The 26,804-nt window shown below is 53.6% G+C and overlaps 1 protein-coding gene across 1 annotated transcript in view; it reads left to right on the forward strand.

The window, feature by feature from the left end:
• The window catches only part of SLC9A1 (solute carrier family 9 member A1), a 48,528-nt gene extending 25,285 nt beyond the window's left edge, over window positions 1-23,243 (forward strand). The window contains exons 2-12 of the mRNA XM_047872201.1: window positions 9,653-10,113; window positions 13,368-13,618; window positions 14,518-14,735; window positions 15,953-16,155; window positions 17,672-17,761; window positions 18,241-18,311; window positions 18,431-18,604; window positions 18,845-18,959; window positions 19,095-19,196; window positions 20,616-20,688; window positions 21,350-23,243. Of these exons, the coding sequence (XP_047728157.1) occupies window positions 9,653-10,113; window positions 13,368-13,618; window positions 14,518-14,735; window positions 15,953-16,155; window positions 17,672-17,761; window positions 18,241-18,311; window positions 18,431-18,604; window positions 18,845-18,959; window positions 19,095-19,196; window positions 20,616-20,688; window positions 21,350-21,687 (2,096 nt within the window). The 3' untranslated portion in view covers window positions 21,688-23,243. The remainder of the gene's footprint in view (window positions 1-9,652; window positions 10,114-13,367; window positions 13,619-14,517; window positions 14,736-15,952; window positions 16,156-17,671; window positions 17,762-18,240; window positions 18,312-18,430; window positions 18,605-18,844; window positions 18,960-19,094; window positions 19,197-20,615; window positions 20,689-21,349) is intronic.
• Window positions 23,244-26,804: the final 3,561 nt, after the last annotated feature.

The following is a 26,804-nucleotide window of genomic DNA, read 5'->3' on the forward strand; positions in this document are numbered from 1 at the left end:
TGCCCACCCCTTTGGGAAACCTCCTCATCCTCTCAGGCCTATTCCAAGCTCAGTCTTCTGTGGGTCATGTTCTTTCATCAGTGTCTTTCTGGCCTTTCTGAAAGGTCCCCAAAAAGCCCAAGTTGAGGGGTGCCCAACACCCCTTCTTCATCACCACCCCCAGAGGCTGTGAAGCACTGATTGAGCTGGGAGGGGTAGAGGGGCCCCAGATGCCTCCCTGGGTGCTGTTCTCTCCCACGGCGCCTCTGAAGTCTTGTCTTGTTCTCCCTTCACAGCTGCCCCCCCTCCCCTGGAGCAGCTGAAAATGGGACGCTGGGCCTCGCTTTCCGCAGGGCTGTTGTCCTGGAAATGGCAGAATTTCTCTTTATGTTGCTTTGATGATCTTGTGAGCAAGTTCAAGTTCTATATAACGGATCTAATTGTTAAGCTTCTAAGCTAAGTGACTTTCAACTGGAAGGGACACTAAGAACAACAGGTATTTGCTATACTCGATTTCAGTTTTTCTCCTAAATTTGCATTTTGCAAACCAAACCCTACCCTACCCTCACTAAAGGAAAAGAAAAGAGAAATCCAGTTTTCCCAAGGTCTAAAGTTTCTGGAAATGGAACCTCTCTTATCGAGCTTCTTGTTTCTTCGCCTGCCTCTGGTGTGGGCAGACCAGTGCTAGGAGCTTCTGCGAGTAGGGCCTGCAGGTCCTGAGAGCAGTCTGGCAGGAGGAGGGATGCGGATGGGTGGGGGAGTGGAAGACGCACACCTGGGCACCCGGAAAGGAATGGGAGGGTGGCTTGAATCCAGACTAAGCCCAGATTCTTCTCCAGCTCAAGCATTCTGTGCTTTTGCTTCCTCCACTCCGCATGATTGAAATTTCAGGGAGCCCAGAGGGCCTCCTCTGCAAGGGACACGATTTAGATTTTTCTGGTGCCAGTGATACTATGGGATCAGGGGAAGGTACAGAGAAAATGGAAGCAGAGGCCCTCTGGTTTCACTGCCGGCCGCAAGGGCAAGGCCTGCCTGGGGCTCTTAGGGAGGATCTCAGTATGGAAGCCAGCCTCCACCCCAATGCCATCAGGGAGGGACTGTTCAATATACTGTGGCATAGGCAAGGCCATGTATATGATGAGACTGCTCCATGGGACGGCTGGGGAGGAGGTAAGGTAATCTTGGGTCTGAAACACTGCTCCATGGCCCTGGCTCTGTGACCTTGGGGCCTGTAAGCAGTCATTCTTCTGATGTTCTCTTTCTTTATCTTAAAATGGGGATAATAGTAGTGCCTACTGCATTAGGGGGAGATGATGCTTCAGTAAAGTGCTTGGTGCGGTCCCTGCCCCCTAAAAGCAGTTCTAGCACAGTATACAGAATACCATTTATACTAAATTCTAAAACTATAGGTACCGAAAAGTTTGGAATTTTGCACACTGAACTGTTAACGGTGTGGGTTTGAGGGGGAAGGGTCTTGTATAGCAGGGAAAGGGAAAGGAGGAGAATCCCTGGGAGATCATCCTCTTCCTATTTAATGCACTTATATCCTGTTGGGGAAAAGTTTTCATTGACCAAGCGTTCTGTTTAAAATCACCAAAGCAATAGATTTCCATTTTGGAAAAAATCAAAAGAAACAGTATGTGTAACACATACCTGCCAAGGACCCAAACCAGCCACAGGTCTTTGGAGCCTGAGGTCTTACCCCACCCCCCTGAGCTGCTATCCTTACTGGCTGCCTGGGAACCTCCGGCTTGCCAGGTCCTATTGCTGCCTGCTGGAGCTCTATATCTTGTCAACACACACGACTGTTTATTGCCAGTCCCTGGTCCCTGTCCCTATTCCCTTCCCCCCCACCTCCGGCGCGGCGCCGTGTGACTCATCCTCTACCTCACTGCACAGGGACTCTCAATCCCGAGCTTTCCTGTGGGGGATGGGGAGAATCTGGTGGAGTGAAATGCATCCAACAAATGTTTATGGGGCGCTTAGGTGATTGGGGAGGCTGGGCTGGGTACCAAGAAGTACTGCCCTAGTGGGGTGAGGTGGGGTAGGGGCTGCTGATGTGCATCCCTGAGACCAGGGAAAAGGCTAGTGGGAATGAAAAGCAGGGTAGAAGTATAACCTGGCTCAAGGCTGGGTCATGGTCATTGGGGGCCAGACCTAAAGGGTCAGGGGACGCTCTGAGGCCTGCGGCATCAGCTGGGGCCCCTTGACTCTATTCCCTTGTGACCTGCCCACTCCAGCTGTGAGCCAGTGCTGTCTCCTTCCCTGCACAGTCTCATCTCCAGGCCGGCTGGAGGTTTCAGGGCCCTTGGAAAGACTTTTGAGATCCCCTCTCTCCTCTGTTCACACTCTTCCCCCTCCAGTCTCCTGCCCATCACACTCTTCCCCCTCCAGTCTCCTGCCCATGAGGCCCAGGTTCAGTCCCACATCCTTTAGGAAACTTCCATCATTCCCTGAACCCCCTTTTCCTGAGTATCACCCTTGGAACAGACTTACTTACGGCTCCGTCCACAGTGGAGGCATATGGCAAACTTGAATCTTCTTCCCATTGGTCCTGACAAGCTTTGTTTTCACTGATGCAGCACGACACAAAAAAACTGGCAATTAGGAGAGCTGGGTTCTAATTTTTACTCTGTCACTTGCCAGCTCTAGGTGGCCTTGGACAAGTCAGTTCACCTCTCCTTGCCTCAGTTTCTTCATCTATCAAATGAGGGTCAGGATACAAGAGAGGGAAATGAGAGGTGCCTGGGTGGCTCAGTCGGTTAAGTGTCCGACTTCAGCTCAGGTTATGATCTCACAGCTCATGGGTTCGGGCCCTGCGTCAGGCTGTGTGCTGACAGCTCAGAGCCTGAAGCCTGTTTGGGATTCTATTCTCCCTCTCTCTCTGCGCCTCTCCTGCTCACGCTCTGTGTGTGTGTGTCTCTCTCTCTTAAGAATAAATAAACATTTAAAAAAAAAATGTTTTTAAAGAGGGGAGATGAGAGGAGATACGTAAAGCCTCCAGCCCCACACCTTGCATCAGACACTCTAAGTGTGTCTATCTAGTGAGTGTTTTTTTCTGTAGAGATTGTATCTTAAAGTGAATCATGATCAAATACAGTATTATTGAGTGGGCACTATTGATTGACATGTTTATAAGTTGTCATTCATTGGGTGACTCCTATAGGCCAGGAGCTATAAATAAATGATCTCAGTGACCCTTACAGCTACCCTGAGGGTGGCATCATCACCCCGGTTACAGAGGAAGGACCAAGATTCAGAGACACATGTAACGTGTACCGTGTAACATTTAACCTTCACAATGACACTCATACTTGGATACTGGCAGAGGCTCGTTGAAGTCAGCCCGCCTTCCCCTTTGTCTTTCTCTTTGCTCATGTTTCATTTATTCATTACCTGTATATTTATTTGCTATGTGCAGGATACTTGTCCTGGGCTCTTTAGAGGATACAGATCCTAGAATGGCATTCCTTCTGCTTCTCTCTCACTCTCTGGCAGACTTGTGTTGATCCTTCAAAGCCCAATCCAAATGGTCCCTGCCCTGGGAGCAACACCTACCCTAAATCAAATGTAGCCATCCCCACCTTCTTCCTCTTTCCTCTTTCCTGACATCTAAAAGTCAGTTTTATCTCAGTTCACAAGTAGTTAATGCCTACTATATGCTGGAAGCTGGAGTCCCAGATGACTCTAGAGAATTTCCGCCCTCAGGGAGCTTAACGCCCAGTGATGGACAAGTTTACACTGACACGTCATGATAATGTAGAGCGATTCACATTATACTTGGGTTTTGAAGAAAATTATAATAGTAAAAGCAGTCACCACCTTTTGCTAACGGTGAGTGCCAAGCACTGTTTGGCATTCTCTGCCTGGATTATTTCCTCTTGTACTCCATAAACCCTCTGAAATAGGCTTTTACACAGATGGGGAAACTGAGAATAGGAGATAAAACATAAATGCCCAAGGCTGCCCAGCTGGGAGCCCTGATTGGAACCCAGGGAGGAGAGACCAGTGCCACATATCTTTGTCTCTGCTGGTCTGGCTGTGAAGCGGCTGGGGCAGTGGGGAGTGTGTTCTGGTCTGTTTACCTTTTTCCTTGGTCCTCATAGCTGACATTGTAGGTGGAAAGAATCAGATTAAAGAAGAATCAGAGCCCCTCCTACCCCAAAGGAGCCTCCAGCCCCCGCGGAGACCGGAGCTGAATACAGATCAGGCAGGCAGGGGCTGAGCAGTCTGAAAATTCCCACCTCCTACCTTAGGAGTTTAGTGGGTAAGACTGAGCCCTTCTGGCTGAGTCAACACGGGGAGGGCTTCCTGAAGGCAACAGACCTAAACGATAGGAAGGATTTCCCAAGGTCTTCACGAGGCCACTGGAGTGGAAGGGGAGCAGTGGTAAGACTTCCCTGGAGGAGAGCTCGTGGAGAGAATACCGTCTCTGGCCTTCTCAGGGCCACTTCGGGCCTCTTTGGGCCCGGGTGCTGATGCTCCCCTTAGAGACAAAATAAGAACAAAACCAGAGATAATGTGTTGAGTGGCTAAGAACACAAACCCTGGAGCCACGCTGCCTGGGTTTGAGTCAGTTTTCAGCTACTTGACTTTGAGCAAACCTTCCTGTGCCTCGGTCTCCTCATCTGTAAAGTGAGGGGATGGCCATTGTGACCCCCCGGAGCTGTGGTGAGGTGCAAACGAGACGGAAAGTATGGGAGCACACCGCTGTAAACTGTAGAGTGCCAGGCTTTCGTTGGGAGGTATTACCTTTCAGGACGGGAGTTGAGACTGGTTGCTGGGGCAGTTGAAGAGGGAGTTAGAGAAACGGAGTCGTGTGCAACCAGGAATCCCTCGGGACCTGGCCGAGTTGCAGCCCCAGAGCAGGCCTCAGGCCCGGAACTAGGGCGGCAGAGCCCCTTGCACACCCCTGGGTCCCTGGTGACCAGCACTGGTGGCCCAAGGAGGCCCCTCTTCCCGGCACTCCCCTCTGACTGGCCAGGCCAGGGGCGAGATGCGGGAAGCGGGATCGGGGGTGTCCGGTCACCCTGGCAACCGAGGGTGACGTACAACAGCGTTGCCTGCTGCTCCACTGCACCGGTCTCAGCAGATGGGGACCGTCCCAGGAGATGTAAATCAAATGTTCTCGTGGTGGAGAGCGGGGAGGTTGCAGAGGCACCGGGAGCCCCTCACCACTTTGGAGTTCGGTCCGTGTCTGCTCAGCGTGCGTGTGTGTGTGTGTGTGTGTGTGTGTGTGTATGAGAGAGAACTAGAGCGTGTGAATGTGTGTAAGAGTGTGTTATGAGAGAGAGTTAGAGTGTGGGTGAGTGTGTAAGAGGGAGTAAATGTGTGTGAGAGCTGTAAGGGAGTGTGGATACGTGTGTAAGAGAGCGTGGGTGAGAGTAAGGGGGTATGTGTAAGAAGGAGTGAGTGTGAGGAGTGTGTATAAGAGCTCGAGTGAGGATGAGTATGTGTAAAAGGGAGTGTGTAAGAGTGCAAGAGCTTGTGGGCGAGTGTGAGAGACTGTGTGCAGGTGAGTGTGCAAGAGGGAGTTTGTAAGAGTGTAGGAGAGCAAGAGTGTGGGTGAGTGTGTGTGTCCCCCAGTCCCCGCAGTTGCCCATCTGCCACCTACGCTGGGCAGAGTGGGAAACATCTCTCCCCTCCCATGGTCAGAACTATGTCCGTGGGTTTGCCCTGTGGCCCAGGGATGTGGAATTTCCACACCCTCATGGGAGGCCATGTGGTTTGAGAGATCACTGGGCCTGGAGCTTCCTGGCTTCTCACCGTGGAATGGTCACGTGACACTGACAGGTCACTGGCTGTCTTTGAGTCTCAGTTTCCCGGACCATGTGGCAGAGGGTTTGGATGGTCTCCAGGGTCTGTTCCACTCTCCTGGCTCTGGATCTGATTCCAGCCGCCTCTGCCCCACCCCAGATTCCATCCTGGTGATATCACTGCTGCCACAAAGTTTGGGCCCTGGAAGTCCAGCCTCATTTCCTGGCATCTTGGGATCTCCCCTCAGTGGTGGGCCTTTGTCAGGGGATCGGGGCCTGACTATTCCCCCTTTCACCACACGTGGTGTCAGCAAACTTCCCGCACCTTGAGGAGATCTCTAGGGCTACAGGGTGGGGACAGCTGGTAGAGTCAGGGCCTTGGGAGAGGGACAAGCCAGAACAGGCCTTCATGCCCCTCCCCACACCGTACCACTGCGCCCTCCCCACTGGAAACTGCTTTCCAGTAATGTACCGCCTACCAGGGGTAAGGAGCCAAGTGTGGATCTCAGACCTTCCTCTTCAGTGTGGGCTTGGCCCTTCCCTGTCCTTTCCCATCAGGGTCTGCTCACCAAGAGGCAAGGCCAGCACAGGAAGACCCGGGGAGACTCACTCTGGGAACATGGCTCCAGTCCCAGGTACTCTGGGAGCAAGCTTATGTGGAAGAAAGTGCATTGCACCCAAGTCAGGAGGCCTGAGACCTAGTGATCCTGGGTAGCTGGGACCTGTCCTGCCTCCTCTGAGCTCTAGCTTTTCTTCCATCAAATAGGAGTGCCAGTTGTCTCCTAGCCTAGCAAGGGAGGCCTGATGGCCTAGAAGTCCCAAGAGTGAGTAAAGCATGGCCATTCCCACAAGCTCTTCGTGAAGGTTCTGACTTTGAGTAACCTCAGTGTCCCCAGTGCACAGCACCAGCCTGGGCTCAGAGAAAATACCCATGTTTCAGTACAAGATTAATTAGCTCTCTCTGCTACAGATATTCTAAGCTAGAGTAGAATTCTTCCCTTAGACTCTGGGGAAGCTACCGAATCTTGCTTGCCAGGCCCCACCTTTCTCTTCTGCAAAATGGGGACAATACTTATCCCACGGGGCTGTTGTGAGGACTAAAGAGACGCTATATGCCAGGCTCCCAGCACAGTGCCTGGCTCACAGTGCATCTTTAGGAACAATGAACATTCTTCACGTTACTGCTCTTGGCTTGTTTTGCATGTCCCCCTACCCCGTCCTCCCATGTGGTACTCCTCTCTGGGTTTCCAGTGCATGGTGTGGCACTTCCCGGTCCCAGGAAAGCTTTGTGGATCGGACTGATAGCATTGGGGAGGGGGGCAGGGAGGAATTTGCAAAGCCTAATGTGCTCGATGGAGGTGGAGGCTGTCGTCTGCTTGCCTGGGCTGTCTCTTTAGACTATGCTTTCTCCTAAGGCAGCTAGCTGTTGGTGCTCAGTTCCAGGGCAGGATGTCAAGGTCAGCTGGCTAGACTTGGAGCTGGACTCCTGGTCTTGAGGAGCAGCTTCCTGGTGGCCGGCAGGAGCTCTGCTCCCCCAAAGTCCCATGCCATCCTATCTCCCCTCCGGGGCAGTGCAGGTCTCTGGGTGTGGTACCATTGTCCCGTCTCCACTGCTCCGGCCTGGGTTGTCTGACCTTGCTGGGTGCCGGGGGAGAGAGAGAAATCTGGGCAGGGTCTGTGGATTGAAGGTTCGAGAAGGGGAGGCACCGGAGAGGGACTCCTGCCCTAATGTGAACAGACAGGGATGGTCAGGGAATGCTTCCTGGAGCAGCAGGAGGATAGAAGCATGTGGCATCAGCCACACACATGGGGATAGAGGTACAGGAATGGCGTTCTGGAGAGACAGGCTAGACCAGGCAAAGCTCTATAGGCAAGAGAGGATGTGGTTCATTTGGGCGAAATGCCCCTTCCATTGCACCAGCCAACTGAACACCGGGGGTTACTCCTAGACACTACAAAGACTGGGGAATTTTTCAGCAAGAGGGGAGTTTGGTCAGGTCTGTTTTGAAGTCAAGAGAATTGTACTGGTGGCTTTGGGGTTCTCTCCTCGCCTACAATGGAGACGTGTTTTTTTCTAACATGTTTTGAGTGTCTCCTGGGTGCTTGGCACTGTACCAACGGTTCTGGGCCTAGCTAGTGTTTTGAGGGTGAGTCTTGACTTGTAGCTATACTGGCACTACCCAGATCGGTATTGGAGTGTAGAAGGGGCTTTGGGCATGAGGAGGGATGTTTCTTCTCCTTCCCACGGATCTCAGGGGTAATGAGAGCCAAAGCTTGGCCAGATGGGTTGTCAGGAATTTTGTCAGTAATGGCCTAGCCCTGTGCATTTTCTTTTTTTTTTTTTTTTTTAAATTTTTTTTTTTTCAACGTTTATTTATTTTTGGGACAGAGAGAGACAGAGCATGAACGCGGGAGGGGCAGAGAGAGAGGGAGACACAGAATCGGAAACAGGCTCCGGGCTCTGAGCCATCAGCCCAGAGCCCGACGCGGGGCTCGAACTCACGGACCGTGAGATCGTGACCTGGCTGAAGTCGGACGCTTAACCGACTGCGCCACCCAGGCGCCCCAGCCCTGTGCATTTTCAAATCAGTAGATACTTGTTGAGTTCCTACTATGTCCCTAGCCCTGGGGATCTCATTATAAATGGATAGGGAATCTGCCTGCACAGATTACAGGCTAGGGAGGGGATGGGAGCAAGAACTTTCACCTTAAACAAACCGTCATACTCTCTTAACCAAGCTTACCCTGGGTTTTATGGCACTCAACATGGGGTTAAATGCCTGGGTCTTCTCCACCCACCTCCCCACCCAAAAATAAACCCCAAACCCTTAGGGAGCTTGGGACCAAACCTGGCATTGAAGGAGCACCTCTCAGAAGGGCATTTTTGCTACTTCCTAGCTCTGGGTTTGGAGCCTCAGTGTGGACCACTGCTGCTAGCTTGGGGAGAGGGTGTCAGGCAGAGGGGCATGTTCATGCCTTGATGAGGAGGAGGGAGAGTGAGGATTGACTTCTAGAACTTAGGAGTTTGATGGGAGCTACGGGGGTCAGACCTGGGTTCTGTCCTGGTTCTGCTACTGATTTGCCGTGTGCCCTCATGCAAGTGTGCCCTCATGCCCTTCCCCTTTCTGGGCCTCGGTTGCTCTATCTTTAAAGTGGATGGGATTAGGCTAGAAAACAGGCTGGCATATAGGTTTTGTCTCACATGCAAAATGGACTGATCGCCATTGGCTTCTTGAGCAGCTCTCTGGGCTTAGCAGGAAAGCACACGAATCTGGAGTTAGGGGTCACTGTGTACATTCTGTAGGTTTGCAGACGGCAGGTGGTTTGATCCCCAAGTTCCTTTCTGTGCTGATGTTCTTTGATTCTTCTGTGCTTCCTTCTATCTCCTGTGTTATTTCTTGACCAACCGGTTGTCTGCTTTCTGCTTAAACACCTTCGTGATGGGGAACTCACTTCCTTCCCTCAGACAGAATCATTAGATTGTTGTGCCTGGTCTCGAGCTCACATCTGCCACCCTGAACTTGTACCTAGAAAGCTGACTTGGGTTCAGGTGTAGCTAATGCCCTTAGATACTTGGAGCCTCGGTAATCAATGTATGATTTCTGTCTTCCGGAGGCATACAGAGCTGCTTCTTTCCACTATTTTATGACAGAGGCAGAGATAGCATCTGTATATCCTTTGGAAAAAACACTTTAAAAACATTGTCAATTAGTTTATACGGCAAACCCGGTGAAGCTGGTATTACTGCTTCCGTTTTACGGATGGTGAAGCCAAGGCTCAGAGAGTTAACAGAGCGGCCCTCCGAGACCAAGCCTGTGCCCCTCTCACCAGCTGCTCCTCTGTCCCCAGCCCTGTCCCCAACCTTCCGTCCTGGCTTGCCGCAAGACCATGGCCTCCTGTTCTCTCACCCTCCGCAGGTTTCCATGTGATCCCCACTATCTCGAGCATCGTCCCGGAAAGCTGCCTGCTGATCGTGGTGGGGCTGCTGGTGGGGGGCCTGATCAAGGGCGTGGGCGAGACGCCCCCCTTCCTGCAATCCGACGTCTTCTTCCTCTTCCTGCTGCCGCCCATCATCCTGGACGCGGGCTACTTCCTGCCGCTGCGGCAGTTCACAGAGAACCTGGGCACCATCCTGATCTTCGCCGTGGTGGGCACACTGTGGAATGCCTTCTTCCTGGGCGGCCTCATGTACGCCGTGTGCCTGGTGGGCGGCGAGCAGATCAACAACATTGGCCTTCTGGACAACCTGCTCTTTGGCAGCATCATCTCAGCCGTGGACCCCGTGGCCGTGCTGGCCGTCTTTGAGGAAATTCACATCAATGAGCTGCTGCATATCCTTGTCTTTGGGGAGTCCCTGCTCAATGACGCCGTCACTGTGGTGAGGGGCAGTGGCCACACACACGTGCACATTGGGCACAGACCTGAATCCAGGTCCAGAGTGAATCCCACATCCACCCGCTAATCACAGTAGCCAAACAGCTAATGTCTATTCCTGCTTACTCTGTGCCAGGCATCACTCTGAGCACTCAGTGCGGATTATCTCATTTAATCCTGATGATGATCTTCGGAGGTGCTTCTTACCTTACAAACGAAGAAGCATCAGGCTCGCTGAAGTTAAACAACTGGCTAACATATGATAGAACCAAGGTTAGAAGTCAGGTCTGTCAGACGTCCGGACCTGAGCTCTTGGCCTTCCCGGGGCATATTCTCTGTCCCTGACTCAGATCGTGATGTGATCTTGGTTAAATTACATATCCTCTTTAGACTTCAGTTTGTCCTTTATAGGCCATTTAGTCTATGAGGGCCATCTCAGCTTTATGTTGGCTGGGTCTTAAGTTGTAGTTAGGTGTGTGCAGTTTGGGGGCAGCAGTGGTGGAAAGGGACCCTGCCCTCAAAACCTCCAGAAAGGGCACCTGGCTGGCTCAGTTAGTGGAGCATGCAACTCTTCATTTCAGGGTCATGAGTTCAAGTCCCACATTGGGCATGGAGCCTACTTTTAAAACATAAAAAATAAAATTTATCAAAAAAAAAAAAAAGAACCTTCCAGAAGGTGATAAGTAAAATAGATTGTCTGGGGTTGGCCACTTGCTTATTACCTGACCTTAGGCAAATCACCATACCTCTCTGGGCCTCACCTTTGATAGCTGCAAAGTGGCAGAGCAGATACTGCTTTCCTCCCAGGATCTAGTAAGAACAGACAGCCCCAACACAGAGTCTGGCACATGGCTGTGCTGTATGTGCTCACACGTGCCCTTCCTCCCAGCTGGTTTCCTCAGGAAACAGGTATGTGTATGTGCACACTCACACATTGTGAAAACACTCCCATTCTCCTAGCTGGCCCCCTCAGAGAGCACTGCACACACGGGAAAACACAAGGACACCTGCATGCCAGTGCATGCTCACACACACGCTCCCTCTTCACCCACCCCAGCCCCTCAGGAAGCCGCACTTCAAAGAAGAGACAGACAGCAGTGGGAGGGGGGGGGGGCCGGCAGCCTCAGCTTCCTCTTCCTCCCCTGCTGCCTTCATCGGGTCCTTGTGGGGCTAGGGGAGCAGCAGTCTGGTCTAAGCGGGCAGGCCTCAGTGCTGGGTCTTCTGGCACCAGCTCTTGCCTCAGTTTCTCCATCTGTAACAAGGATTGCAGTACCCAGCCTGTCATCCTCCCAGGGTTCTTACAGGAGGCACACTTACCAGCAAGTACCAAAGTCAAAGCCCTCCCCAGTTGGGTCTGGGTGTTGGGGTTCAGGTTGGCACTATCGGGGAGCAGCGGGGCCTGCTTATGTCAAGTGGATACCGCAGTCTGGCCAACTTGGGCATCTGGCCATGCCTCCCAAGGTGGTGGCAGTGCTGGTAGTCAGCTCACTTCCTATGTGAGCACTTCCTGTCTGAATATGTATTTGCCTCATCTGATCCACACAGAAACTCCGGGAGGTTGGCACTGTAACTATCCCGTTTTTCCAAGTGAGGAAACTGAGATACTGAGAGGTTAAGGAGCTCATCCAGGGTCATGTTAGCTGATAAATGAGGTAGCTGGGGTTCAGATCTACACAGTCGGAGCCCTGAGCCCACACACTTAACCACTATGCTACACTGCCTCTCTAGTCTATAGCCGGGTGGGAGAGGAGGACCTCGCCCTTCACCTGCCCCACTGGCCCAGGTAGTGCACTGTGAGGACCCATGAACCTCCTCAGGCCAGGAGTGAGTTTAGGTAGCCGAGGGCTAAGAATGCACCTGCTGTCCACTGCGGGAGCCCTGCCTGTCTCCCAGACAGCTATGGTCCAGGCAGCACTGCAGACTGGCCAGTGCTTGGCATCTCCCCTTCCGTCTGCCCCAGGTCAGACCCTTTCTGGAGCTCTGGCCACAAACGTGAGTGCCCTGTTCCCGACATTAAAGCTGAAGGCTCCCCCTGAGTCCCATGGTCTCAGGCTTTTGCCCTGGAACAGGTCACCACTCCTACCCAGGCCTCCTTGTCTCTAGGTACTGGGCGCTTTGGAGAGTCCCCTTTCAGTAACCCTGAGGTCCTTTTCCCTCTCCCTCAGCATCCGCAGGCCTGGAAACTCCAGCTGGTTTCCTGGCACAGCTGTCTAGGAGAAGGCCTGGTAGCCAGGGAGCTGGCACCTGAGTGGGGGTGGATCCTCAGAGCTGTACCTGCTGGGGAGGGCCTGCCCACTGCTGTCAGGGAGCAAGTTCTGGGCCTGGCTTTGCTGATGGGGTCTGGGGGCCCTGTGTCAAGTCGCTCCACCACTGTGGGCTTCAGCTGAGCGAAGGAGTGGGCATCCTTGGCTCGCTTACCTCATGAGGCTGCTGTGTGTCAAGCAGGGTGACCGTTGTCCAAGGGCTTTACAATATATGAAGTCCCATTTAAACATCTGACGATAGCATTACAGTGACTGTTTCTTTCCCAGTCCAGGAGGTGGGGAAGCCTTAGAAAGCCTCTAGTTCCATAGTATCTGAATTTGGCCGTTCACGGTAACCCCCTGAAGAGCTTGTTGAGTAGAGATTTCTGGGCCCCACCTCCAGAGAATCCAAGGCGGGTATGGCCTGCCTGTGTATATTTTCAGAAATTTTCACAGGTTAAGAAGTCCTGTTCTAGTTCGTGGTCTGAATTCTCCCTGATTTATGCTGAAGAAGAGACTGAAGTCCAGACAGGGACATGACCTGCCCAAGGTCAGACAGTGAGAGAGGCCCCTTAGTGCCAGGAATAGCTAACACTGTGATAGGCATGGTCCTGGGCACTTTGCCTTTATTAACTAGTTTAGTCCTCACAATAGTCCTGTAAGGTTGGTACTGTAATCCCATTTTATGGCTAGGAAGATTGCAGCACAGGGAGACAGTAATCTGCCCCATGCACACAGCTAGGGCACGGCAGAGCCACTGTTCAACCCAGACAGTTTGGGTTCAGAGATTGTGCTCTTGATCAGCACGGCATGCTGCCTGCCGGAAGCGAGGCCCTCGAGCCCCTGGCCCAGTGGTTTGGACCACCTGCTTGGCACTAGCGTGTCTCCACTATCACATGGCCTCTTCTTGTGGCCGTGGTCAGTGGAAGGCACATGATCACCCTTGGGTGGACCCCAGAGAGCTGGAGGGCCAGGGCCCTGCCCTCCTGCCAACCAGCCTGCACGTCCTCCCCAGGTCCTGTATCATCTCTTTGAGGAGTTTGCAAACTACGACCGAGTGGGCATCGTGGACATCGTCCTTGGCTTCCTGAGCTTCTTCGTGGTGTCCCTGGGCGGGGTGTTTGTGGGCGTGGTCTACGGGGTCATCGCAGCCTTCACGTCCCGATTCACCTCCCACATCCGTGTCATCGAGCCGCTCTTCGTCTTCCTCTACAGCTACATGGCCTACCTATCAGCCGAGCTCTTCCACCTGTCGGGTATCATGGCGTGAGTCTGGGCATGGCATGGGGTGGGGGGGTGGCCTGCCAACACAAGGGAGCTCCCCAGCGCCCAGCCTCCAGCTCCAGGGATAAGATTCATGCACCAGGCTCCAGGTCCTGGGACTGCCCCGGGAAGCACTGAGTTTAAAGTTCTGGAAAGCGTCAGCCCTGCTACTTCTTCCCTTCATTGGCCTCCAAGGGGGTTGTAGCTAGACACAGGCTCCTGCATTCACTGTGCCCTTCTGTAGCCCTAGCGAGAAGGCTTGGGGCTTCCATTGCTGTGAGGAGTCATAGAGGTCCTGAGGCCTCAGCTGGGCCTTGCAGTCAGGGTAAGGTGGAGAAGCAGTGAGGTGTGCCCGATAGAGCAGGACATTGGAAGTGGAGAGGCCGGGTTGGATCACAGGATTCGGGGTGACCTTGAGGAGGCCAGGCCAGCAGGAGCAGAGCTCAGGTATGGACCCCAGGCCAGGAGAGCTTGGGCAGCTACTGTGGAGACCCCCATCTGTGAGACACCGCACTCCAGGGTAATAAACCAAGGCCACAGACATGTGTAATTGACTCCTGTTAGGCAGAGAGGCAGCACGGCCTTGGGGAGGAGGCACAGGCCTGGGAGTCGGGCAGACCTCGGTTTGCATCTTAGCTCTGCCATTCACTGGCTGGGTAACAGTGGAAGGGTGAAGTTTCTCTTAACTCTCAGGTCCCTCAGCTGAAAAATGCAAAAACATGATGGTGTCTGAGGGTTGAGTGAGAGGATTGAGCTGGAAAAGTCGCGTGAAGCCCACCGTGAGTGCCTGACCTGTCAGAGGAGCTCAGTAAATGGGTATCGCTCAGCCTCCCTGGCAGTGGAAGGGCTTTGGGAAGGTGCAGCTCGCCTGAACCCCGAACTCTGCTCTTTTCTGACCCCAGACTCATTGCCTCGGGAGTGGTGATGCGCCCCTACGTGGAGGCCAACATCTCCCACAAGTCCCACACGACCATCAAATATTTCCTGAAGATGTGGAGCAGTGTCAGTGAGACCCTCATCTTTATCTTCCTCGGCGTCTCCACGGTGGCTGGCTCCCACCACTGGAACTGGACCTTTGTCATCAGCACCCTGCTCTTCTGCCTCATCGCCCGAGTGCTGGGTGAGGTCCTGGGCTGGAGCCGGGTGGAGGTGTGTGTGCGAGCGTGCGCGGTGGGGGCAGGGGGTCGGCTGGGGGGGGAGGGAAGGGTGCCCTGTGTGGAGAGCCCCTGCTTGGCTGTGCAGCAGGTGCTCCCCTGCCCCTCTCTGCCATGCTGAGACCACGATGGGTCCTCGAGAGGAGCCCATGCTCACGGTGAGTCTGTGACCTCTGGGAAGACGGTCGTGTGTGAGTGCACAGAGGGGCCTCGGGGAGCCTGTGCCACAGAGCTTGGGTTTGTGAATGTTTTCTGCGTGGTCCTGTGGCGCCGATGACTCAAGCCCTTGGAAAGCTGAGGACGGCTCCTCCAAACCTGGCCGCGCCGCCAGCCCAGGGCCACACCCAGGGACCAGGCCTCCAGTCCTTGGGTCCTGCTTATAGTTTCCAGACACGCCTCACCGCAGAGACTGTATCAATCACTTCCCCCTCTGGGTCTCACTCACCTCTCCTCTGAGACTAGGTCTTTGGTCCCCAAGCCTGACTGGGTATCACATCCACTCGGTGCACTGTTCTAAATCCCCTTTCTTCCAGGGCCTCATCCTCCAGAGATTCTGGTTCTGTGCTTGAGGTTGCATCCAAGTCTCTGCATTTAAAAAACAAAACAACCCAAAATACCCACAACATTTTAGGGGCGCCTGGGTGGTTCAGTCAGTTGAGTGTCCACCTTTGGTTCAGGTCATGCGTGATCTCGCAGTTCTTGAGTTCGAGCCCGGCATTGGGCTCTGAGCTGTCAGTACAGCTGGAGCCTGCTTCAGATTCTGTGTCTCCCTCTCTCTGCCCCTCCCCCACTTGCACTCTGTCTCTCTCTCTCAAAAATAAAGAAGCATTAAAAAAAAAAAGAAATTAAGAACACTTTTTTATTATGGAAAATTTGAAGCACACAGAAAATTTGAGCCCATGAACCCATTATAATTAATAGATACCAACATGTGGCCAGCCTTGTTTCAGCTCTTCTCCCACCCCCCTTCTGACATCCAGCCACCGGAGGCCTCGTGATATCTCTAAAGCACATCCAGGTTGGGAAACCCTCTGAGGGATCCACCCAGCTGTTGGCTGAGGGACCCAGGAAATGAGCGCGCTGGGTGGGTGTACTCGCGGAGGCTTCCTCCAGACAGAGCGGTTGCGGGGAAGCCGGGAGGGACTGGGGACAGTTTGACACTCTTCCTGCCCTTCCCTGGCAGGTGTGCTGGGCCTGACCTGGTTCATCAACAAGTTCCGAATTGTGAAGCTGACCCCCAAGGACCAGTTCATCATTGCCTACGGAGGTCTGCGAGGGGCCATCGCCTTCTCCTTGGGCTACCTCCTGGACAAGAAGCACTTCCCCATGTGTGACCTGTTCCTCACTGCCATCATCACTGTCATCTTCTTCACCGTCTTTGTGCAGGTGCTGGACAGGGTGGAGCAGCCCTGCCTGGGGACCCTGGGTCTGCCAGTGAGAGGGGGCCACGGGTTCTAGTTCACTGATAACTTGCTGTGCAATCTTGGGCAAGCCACTCCCCCTTTCTGGGCCTCAGTTTCCTTAATTGTGAAGGGGGAATTATGATAGTGAGCAACCGATCAGAAAGTAGAGCAGCCAGAATGCTGCCTAACTTACTTAGAGATCCAGACGGCATTGAGAGAAGTGGGTGCAGTCAGCAGGCCCACAGGCTCTTTACAGGGCTTTGGGGAAGTGATTTAATGTCCTAGGATCTCAGTTTCTGCGCCTGTAAAATGGGATAATCATAGCACAACGGGGGGAGCTAGAAAGGTTGTTGAGTTGGGCAGCAGGAGGTCTGGAGTCAGCCCGAGCTGTGCTGCCCCTGTGTGACCCTGGGAAGACCCTCCTCCCTTTTCTGGGCTCAGTTCCCCATCTGCGAAGTGAGGGCATCAGCTTAGATGATCCCAGAGTCCTTCCAGCCTTGCTGGTCAGTATTTTCTGTGCATTTAAATGAACCTGGCTTAGCTGAGAGTCCCCCCAAGCCCCTCAGAATCCCCAAGGAAACCCAGCCTGGATGGCGGAAATTTGCTCCACCTTACCTGGCCTGTGACTTTCGGCAGGTGAGAAATGGTCTGTCTAGGCCTCCATTTCTATCCCCTCTGTCTTTCCTAGATATAGATCGTGGCAAAGCCTTAGCTGGGAAACAGCATTGCCTTCTCAAAAGAAAAAGATATGGCGGCATCCTCCTGGGGCTAGACTTACCTTCTGTCCTTAATAAGGATAGGGGGCTGCCTCTTTCACCCGCTTGCCCTGTTTCCATCTTCAAAAATATTTTATGACCTTAACTTTGCAGTTGTGTATGGTAATGGTTTACCAAGCCCATTTTCAATGAAGTCAGCATTGAGGGAGGGCCTTCCTGCTTGGGTCTGAATCCAGCTTTACTACTCCTGTGAGACCTTAGAAAGTTACTTACCCTCTGTGTCAGTTTCCTCATCTGTAAAATGGGGACAATGGAAAGATCTACCTCTTAGGGTCATTGTGGGTATTCACGAACTAATACTAGCAGATCACAGCTGGCTCTGGCACCTGGAAAACATGCAGTTAAATTTGCTGTCACTCTTACTAGGTTATCAGTGGCAGTCCTGTGAGGGAGGCAGAGCAGAAGTAGTTTTCCCTATCAGCCAGGCCTGACTTCTCTGGGGTTGCAAAGTATGTCTGTGGCGGAGCCCACATTTGAACCCAGGCCCTCCGACCCCTCGCCCCGGCTAAGGGAGTCATTCCCCTGGATGGGCTCGTGTCTTCAGGAAGAAGCAGCCCTTAAGGACCTGCCTCTATACGATGGCTGGCACGGAGGTTGGGAGATTGGGGACCTCAGAGCAGAGGGCATACCAGCTTCGGGAGCTCTGCAGGTGGGGGCAGGGGAGGCTGGGCCTCCCTGCCAGGGTAGCAGAACTGGAGTGCCTGACACCTACCTACCCCCCAGGGCATGACCATTCGGCCCCTGGTAGACCTGTTGGCTGTGAAGAAAAAGCAAGAAACAAAGCGTTCTATCAACGAGGAAATCCACACACAGGTACTGGAAGCTGGGCCTTGGCGCTCGTTGCAAAAGGCTCAGGGAGCTGGGGAGCAGCCAGGCCTCGTGTCCGTTGCCTCACTCAGCTCCTTCCTCCCTCATCCCAGTGTTGGGTCATCCTTCAGCCCCTTGAGGTCACCATATTGTGCCATAGGCAGGTGTGGTGTGGGCAGCCAGGAGTGCCAGGAGGGGGGGTCATGCTATCTCTACCTCTACTGGGAACCTATTGCAGGCATTGGGCACAGGTGGGTTCAGGGAAGGGGGCTCAGCCAGGCCCCAGAGGCAGAGGGTTTGAGGTGCCATGGGTTCAGGATGAGTGAGGTGTTGGTGCCACCTCCTGGCTGCTCCTGGAACTACAGGGCTGGGCTGAGCAGAGCTACACTAGAGTGGAAGGTGGGGGGGGGGGGGGGGGCATACAGAAGTCTCCGTAGGGAAGGAGCCCAGTAGTGAGGCTTGACCTGGCCCTGGGCCCATTTCAGTTCCTGGACCACCTTCTGACAGGCATCGAGGACATCTGTGGCCACTACGGCCACCACCACTGGAAGGACAAGTAGGTGGCAGGCCTTGGTGGGCGGGGAGGGGCAGGTGAGGGTCTCCCCGGGCCCTGGGTGTCATCCCACCCTGAGGAACTGGCTCCACGCATCTCCTCCTCCTCCCCCCTCCCGCCAGGCTCAACCGGTTTAACAAGAAGTATGTGAAGAAGTGTCTGATAGCCGGGGAGCGCTCCAAGGAGCCACAGCTCATCGCCTTCTACCACAAGATGGAGATGAAGCAGGCCATTGAGCTGGTGGAGAGCGGTGGCATGGGCAAGATCCCTTCTGCTGTCTCCACCGTCTCCATGCAGTGAGTGCCCATGGCCGATGCTGGCAGCTTCTGCACGCACACCAACCTGGCAGGCCGCCGGGTGGGGGGGGGGGGGGCAGGCCCCTCTGTTGTCCAAGCAGGGTGGTGAGAGGGCTGCAGGGCCACAGTGAGGACCACCCCCACCCCCAGGCCATCCCCTGAGTGACCTCCTGGCCCGGACCCTGCACTCCAGGGTCACAGGAGTTCTCCCGGGGACCTAACCTGTGCCCTGTTGTCCAGGAACATCCACCCCAAGTCCCTGCCTGCCGAGCGCATCCTGCCAGCTCTGTCCAAGGACAAGGAGGAGGAGATTCGCAAAATCCTGAGGAACAACTTGCAGAAGACCAGGCAGCGGGTGAGGGGCTGCTCCCCTCCTGGTGCCCCTACAGCAGAGGAGTCTTTCTGCTCCAGCCCTGCCCCACACGTGCCCAGACCCCCCCTGGCTCCTCCAGGCCCAGCTTCTAGTGCCTGATGGCTGTTCCTCCCACAGCTGCGGTCCTACAACAGACACACGCTGGTGGCAGATCCCTATGAGGAGGCCTGGAACCAGATGCTGCTGCGCAGACAGAAGGCCCGGCAACTAGAGCAGAAGGTGCGTCTAGGACTGGAGCTGGCTCCCGCCTTTCTGGGAGTCTGGGTTCTTCCCACACCCCCACCACCAAGCCCCTTTGAAGAGAGAGCCTCTGCAATCTGGGTTTTTTGGGTTTTTTTTTTGGGGGGGGGCCTCCTCCACTTGTATTGAAGGCTGAGCCCCAGGGCAGGTTCCAGAAAGCTGCCTCTCCTTCCACTTCCTTCCCTCTCAGAGCAGCAAAGAGGCCATTGCTGTCTCATCGTATCCTCAGACATCTGAGTCTATCCATGTGCTCTAACCCCTCATTCTCTTTTTTTTTTTAACGTTTATTTATTTATTTTGAGAGAGAGAGATTGCATGCACACATGTGAGCAGGGAAGGGGCAGAGAGAGAGAGAGAGAGAGAGAGAGAGAGAGAGAGAGAGAGGGAATCCCAAGCAGGCTCCACACTGTCAGAGCAGAGCCCAACACAGGGCTTGAAAGTATGAGAGACGGGCAGCTGGGTGGCTCGGTTGGTTAAGCGTCCGATTCCAGCTCAGGTCATGATCTTGCGGTTCATGGGTTCAAGCCCCACATTAGGCTCTGGGCTGACAGCTCAGAGCCTGGATCCTGCTTCAGATTCTGTGTCTCCCACCTCCACCCTTCTCTCTCTCTCTCTCTCTCTCTGCCCCTCCCCCTCTTGTGCTCTCCCTCTCTCTCAAAAATGAATAGACAGGGGCGCCTGGGTGGCGCAGTCGGTTAAGCGTCCGACTTCAGCTAGGTCACGATCTCGCGGTCCGTGAGTTCGAGCCCCGCGTCAGGCTCTGGGCTGATGGCTCGGAGCCTGGAGCCTGTTTCCGATTCTGTGTCTCCCTCTCTCTCTGCCCCTCCCCCATTCATGCTCTGTCTCTCTCTGTCCCAAAAATAAACAAACATTGAAGAAAAAAAAAAAATGAATAGACATTAAAAAAAATATATGAGAGAGATCAGGACTTGAGCTGAAATCAAGACTGAGCCGACTGAGCCACCCAGGTGTCCCTAGGATAGAACAAGGGCTTAAGGGAAGATAAGAACCTGAGTTCAGTTTAGACATATTGCACTGAGATACCTGAGGGCCATTTGGGGTCCAGTTCTCCTGAGCTGACTTTATGGACCTCAGGGGCGAGTGTGGACTGGAGTAGATAGAGACCAGGGCAGTGTCACTGTGTGAGAGGCAGGGCAGTTGAAGGCTGCTCAGGAGATTGCGTGGCCTGACCACAGGCTGGGCCAAGCCTTCAGGAACCCCTAAAGTGCCAGCACAGCCTCAGCGCTGGCAGAGGCAAGTGAAGAGCCTAGTGAGGAACTGCCAAAGAGGGAGCGAGCACCCGGGCACCAGCTCGCCAAAGGAGGGTGTGGCCATCGGCCTCAGGCGCCATCCAGAGGGGCTGCCCGCACTCACCCCTGTCTGCCCTCTCTCTGTCAGATCAACAACTACCTGACGGTGCCGGCCCACAAGCTGGACTCACCCACCATGTCGAGGGCCCGCATCGGCTCAGGTAAGGCAGAGTGCAGGGTGCCTGACGAGGGGCCTTGAGGTGGGGCACTCATTGCCAGTGTCTCCTGAAGATGAGGCTCTGACAGGAATGGGGCTCAGAGAACCGCTGGGGAGGACAGGCTGCTCCCTCTGACCTCCTCCCAAGCCATGAGCTCCTCCTACATCAGATGGAGTTGGGGATCCCCCAAGGGGGCAGAAGAATGGCCCTGCTGTCCTCCCTAGGGACAGAGGTGCTTCATGTGGGGCTCACGGTGAGGACCGTGGAGGGGTTTGGTGCCTGGCGGTGAGGCAAGAAGGGTCTGCACCATTGGGATATCCCAACATGTGAGGGAAATGGCAGCGGACCTTCTCCCAGGCCTGGGCCCCAGGGGCAGGTGGTGACTCAGGAAGGGGCCCTAATCCTTGGTCTGAGGAGGGTCACCTGTGGGAGTCCCTGGTCTAAGGAGAGGAGCACAGTCTTACCTTTGGAGCCCCAGCCTGAAGGGAAGAGAAACCATCTGATAAGGGCTCATATGGAGCCATGTGGAGTAATCCTGAAACGTGGCAGCATTGCCATGCTCCTAGGAAGGTTCTGGGGGGGTTGCTGACCCACATCAAGGTGGAGCACACGCCAGGCCAGACTCAGGGCAGAAGCCAACGTGTGCCTTGCTCTTGGTCCCCAGACCCCCTGGCCTATGAGCCGAAGGCCGATTTGCCTGTTATCACCATCGACCCAGCCTCCCCGCAGTCGCCCGAGTCTGTGGACCTGGTGAACGAGGAGCTGAAGGGCAAGGTCTTGGGGCTGAACCGGGATCCAGCGAGGGTGGTGGAGGAGGACGAGGAGGACGATGGGGGCATTGTGATGCGGACCAAGGAGCCCTCATCCCCAGGCACCGATGATGTCTTCACCCCTGGACCAAGTGACAGCCCCAGCTCCCAGAGGATACAGCGCTGCCTTAGTGACCCAGGTCCTCACCCTGAGCCTGGGGAGGGAGAGCCTTTCATCCCCAAGGGGCAGTAGCGCTGGAGTCAGTGGGCAGTGCCCATCCCACCGCAGACTCTCCCACCAGAACAGGGGCTGCTGGGGGAGCTGGGGACTCCCCTCGTCCTTCCTGACCTGGATTGGCCCTGCCCCTCCCTTGACCGCATGGCAGCTGGGCCCACAGCCCCAACCGCAGCACGGCTTCCCCTGCCTCCTGGGAAGCGCCCTCCCTCCCACCAGAACTGCCTTCTCAATCCATTTGGCAGAACTGTTGGGCTGGGAGGCAGATTCTGCCCCTTCCTGATCCAGGCTGTCTCCCAAACCTGGCCCAGGGCCTCTGGGATTCCCAGCCCTCAGAGGCCTGCCTCCTACTCCATCGCCCTTCTCATTCAAACCAATCTTAGTTCCTAACCAAAGAGCCTCTGGCTCAGTCTTGGTCCCACCTGGAAAGGGAAGGAGCCGAGACCTCTCTTGGCCTAGGCTGGGCCCTACATTAACAGTGGGAAGACTAGGGGACCAGGTATCTGACTGGGGTACGAATCAGTGACACACGGCAGGCCCACCCTCCTCCTGCTGGCTCTGTCACCCGGCCAGCCACCCTGACCTGTCTTCACTCAGAGCTGCAGGCCGAGAGCATATCTGAGCTTCCCTGACTGGAGCTGGGGCACTTTGGACAGTGATGTGACTTAGCTTTCCAGACTGCTTCCCCAGGGACCACCAGACCCTTCAGGGGCTACTGTCAGGGGAGGGACTGTCAGGGGATCCAGAAAGTGCTGCCTTTTTATCTGTTTTGTCTGTTCACACTCCATGTATGATTCAGTTTGCACAGAGGGCATTCCTGTTTTTAAAACATTTTGAACACCCCTGATTGAACAGAGCTCTGGCCCTCCTACTCCAGAGCATTACCCCTCCTCGTTTGTGCCTGTCTGCCCAACACTCTCCCCCAGATCAGTCCTCTGCCTCCTGGGCTCTTAACTGTGGCCCCAAGGCTGTGATTTTAGAAGTGACCACACACACATCCCGATTCATGATTCTCTCTAACTCACTGATGCTGGGCCTCCTGGCACCTCCTTTGCTCTTGGGCCTGACCCTCAGTCCCTGCTGACCTGTTCTTTCTCTCATTCCCCCCACCCACCCCCTAGGCCCCTGGACCTCTTATGTGCCCCCAGACTCCCCCTCTTATGTGCACCGCACCCAGCTTGCTGTGGAGCCCAGCCCTTGGGGGAGAAGGCCTTCCCCCAGCATCTCCCACCCCACCAGGGCTGGTGGTGGGCAGAGTCCTGGGCCCTTAGGGGCCTTTGCTCACAGGCACACACTCCCACCCCCACTGCCACCATGGCCAGGCCCAGGCCTATTGGTGTCTGTCCTTCCCCAGGATTGTGCAATAGTCAGAGTGCCCCTCTTCCCAGCGGACTGGGCAGTGGGTGCTCATCTGTCCCCCTCCTCTCCGTGCAAGTGCTGTTTTGGGCAGGAGTCCCCATGCAAGGGTGACATTGACAACCGTGTTCAAAGCCACCACAGCTGCTGCCGCTCTGCTGCCTGTACAGAAGAAACCGAATCTTTTTCATATTCTAATAAACACGTGTGAGTTTTTATACAGTTGAGGGCTGCTTCCTAGGGACCAGGACTTTGGGAAGGAGGGTGGCCTGGCCTGGGCGCCTGAAGGACTTAGCTCAATGGCTAGCGCAGAGAAATGCCTAATCCGTGTCAGCAGCTGGTGTTGTTATTGCTGTGTGCCAGGCCCTGGAGATAACAGCAGTGGGCAAAGCAAGATGCTCTCTGCCCTCCGGAGCCTCCGGCCTCCTGAGGAGAGAACACTATCCAGCAGACGTTCATGCAGACCACGAAAAACCCAGTGTGTTTGTGAATGACAGCGAGTGAAAGGGGGTCGGGAGTGGCAAGGAGGACTATCCTGAGTGATCTTAGGAAAGGACTAGAGAATAAGCTGAGATTGATCAGGTGATGAAGGTTTCAGAGAGTTCCTGAATATTCTAATTGGGAGCTGCACATGTGAAGACCTTAGGATCTGAGAAACGACCGGTTTGGCTGGGTCAGAGAGTGACAGGAAGGGAGGCAAAGATGGGACCTTGTAATCCTTGGCTAGATTTTGATTTATACATAAGGGCAGTGGGAAGGTTCTGGTACCTGTAAAGTGGGGACAGTAACGTGGATGAAAGTGTTCAGGTGTGTAAGGTTCAGCACTGTGCAGGGTGCCCGATGGGCTCAGTTCAGTGGAGGTTGGATCCCTGAGGTGCATTTCCAGGAGCTGACCACCAGAGGGCAGTGGGGCCTTGGCACACACCCCAGGCACCCTTGGAAGGTGGGCTGTCCAGGAAATCATCTTGTTTGCTTCGACTGGGAGTCAGGAGTGGTCAGTGCAAAGGGACTGTAGGGAAGGACCATGCCATCCGTTCCTGTGTCAATCGATGTCTCAACAAGAAACAGACGATACACCCAAAGGGATACTGAAGAGCCTTCAACTAAAGGATTCTTTACAGAGGTGTGGGCAGGGTTAAGGGAACCTACCAGGAATGGGGCCCAGGGGACTCACACTTCAGAAAGCCATTACAACCCCTAGACTCCCTCCCCCTAGGACAAGAAGAAGGAGCTGTTCCTAGAGGAGGGGGCCACCCTGCCGGAGCCACAGCCATAGGGAGCAGAGCAAAGCCCCTGCCAGACGGGGAAGCAGGGGATAAATATTCTGCTTTTGATCCTGCTGGTGCCTCCCCTTAGCCAAATCCATTAGGGAGCCAGAAGGGAAGGCACCTGAGTAACTTCACGGAGTTCAGTCCACAGGGGTCAGCCTTGCAGTAAAGGGAGCAAGGAGAGAGTGGATGTAGGGGACAGGACATCCAAACAGCCATGCCTTTTGCCCCCACCATCCACTGATCCTTCAGATGAAAAACTCATGTCTCTGTTGCTTAATGATTACATAATTTCTGTTTGGGGTGATGGCAAGTTTTGGAAATAGATTATGATGCTGGTTGCTACCTTGCATGTACTGTGAAGGTACAAAGTGCCAGTGATCATTTACTTTAAAATGGCTCATTTCATGTAAACTTCACCTCAATTTTCTAAAAATGGAAGGAAAGCTCATCTTCAATAGGAGAAACACAGTCTCATCAACCACCACCTCCTTCTCATACTTAACCATACTCTTGATATCCTCCGGTCATACCCTGTAACTTAAAACGTCACCCATCACCAGGGCTCTTCCAGTAAGATGGGGTGGGGGGTGGGTGCAGAAAACCAACAACAGAAACCCAGAAACCCACTACAGCACCCCCTTCTGCCGCTGGTCACAAGGCGTAATTTTGCACTCAGTGGCAACCCTCTTCCACCCCCTTCTCTGTCCCTCTTACCAGCTGCTAGCTCTCTAGCTGGTTTGGTTCTTTACCTGGTGGGTAAAAGCCATACAGTTCAGGTTCTTCTTGGTCTTAGGTTTGAAGGGTTGCCAAGTTTCCCATTGACGGTCGTTATTGGACATGGGAGATCCAAGAGGCACCCAGTACTCTGGATTCCAAACATAGCCTTCCTGCCCATCCCCCATTTTCCTTCTGGTAACCTAGATCAATCACACTATCTGGTACAGTTGATCCCCTCTCTGCCTTTTGATTAGATAACATCCAGAGCTCCAATTGAGCCAAGGGAAAACTCTACTTCTAATCTAAAGGAACCATTTATGTGTTCCCTGGAGGAATTTATTCCTCCTTTGGGCACTAAGGACTGTAGACCCACCGAACACAAAGTTGAGGGGATGGAAAGCAAAAATTCCTCCAGTGGGTTATTTGGAATAATATTGAGAGGAGCCACTCCCATTGCTACCTACTCCTTGGCCCCTGGGCTTCTGCCTTCTGGCTATGAGAGGTGGAGCCGGATATTGGCCACTGATTTAAAGCACATACTGCTTTCTACTTGTCAACCTAACCTTGCAGAGTACCTCCCAACTGGTGCTTTAAACACTATTCTATCCATTCAGCTGTTTCTGAGTGACAGGGTACGTTGTAAGTACAGTGCATTAAGACCACTGCTGTTTGTCCCTCACCATAAAATGAAGTTAGGCAATGTGTGACATGGCCTAGTGATGAGTAAGGCATTCTGGAAAGTCCAGAGATGACGGTGCTGGCGGAATCCTTGCAGGCAGGGAAGGCAAGTCGATACCACAAATACATATTTATTACCGTGAGCTGATAACTGTTCCCTTCACAAAAGAAAGAGTTAGCGTAATCAACCTGCCAATGGGAAGCTAGCTAGCTGGTAACCCTAGAACAGTGGTTCTCAAAGGTTTGGTCTCAGAAATCCTTTACATTCTTAAAAATTACTGAAAAATTATACTCTTAAAAATTAAAAAGGGATTCTTGGGGGGGGGGTATATTTATTTTCCTGGATTAAAAATTAAGCTTTAAAATACTCGTTTAAAATGAATAAATCTAGTACATGTTAATATAAAATTTTGAATGAAAACTTTTTCAAAACAAAAACTGTGAGGAGAGCAGCATTACTTAACATTGTTTACAAATTTCTAAAGAGATTGGGCTTAATACAAGACAGCTAGATTCTCAAATCTGCTTCAGCATTTAGTGTGTTGTACATATGTCAGGCCTCTGGAAAATTCCACCATACACTCATGAAACAATGACAATGAAATAAGCAAAGAATGCCTTAGTATTAATATGAAAATAGATTTTACCTCACAGAACTCCTGGAAGAATTTGGGGGACCCCCAGGGGTTCCTAGTTTACACTTTGAGAACCATTGCCCCAGGGAATGGTGCCACATGGGAAACTCTTGGTCTTTGCTGCTGGCCGCTTGGGCGCTCAGCAGCGCCAGTTGTCCATTCGATTCGGTGAGGGAAATGGGTTGAGCCTGTGTGTATTAGTTTTCTGTGGCTGCTGTAATAAATTACCACAGATTTAGTGGCGTCAAGCGACGCAGATTTATTGTATTACAGTTCTGGAGGTCAAGAGCTTGGCATAAGTCTCACTGGGCTGAAATCAAGGTGTCAACAAGGCTGCATTCCTTTCTGAAGTCTCTAGAGGAGAATCTTTTTCTCGCTTCTAGAGGCTACCTGCATTCCTTAGCGTGTGCCCTCCTTCCATCTTCAAAACTAGTCACAGCCAATCCTTTCCCACATCACACCACCCTGACACTGACTA

The sequence above is a fragment of the Prionailurus viverrinus genome, chromosome C1, assembly GCF_022837055.1.
Source record: "Prionailurus viverrinus isolate Anna chromosome C1, UM_Priviv_1.0, whole genome shotgun sequence".
Lineage (NCBI taxonomy): Eukaryota > Metazoa > Chordata > Mammalia > Carnivora > Felidae > Prionailurus > Prionailurus viverrinus.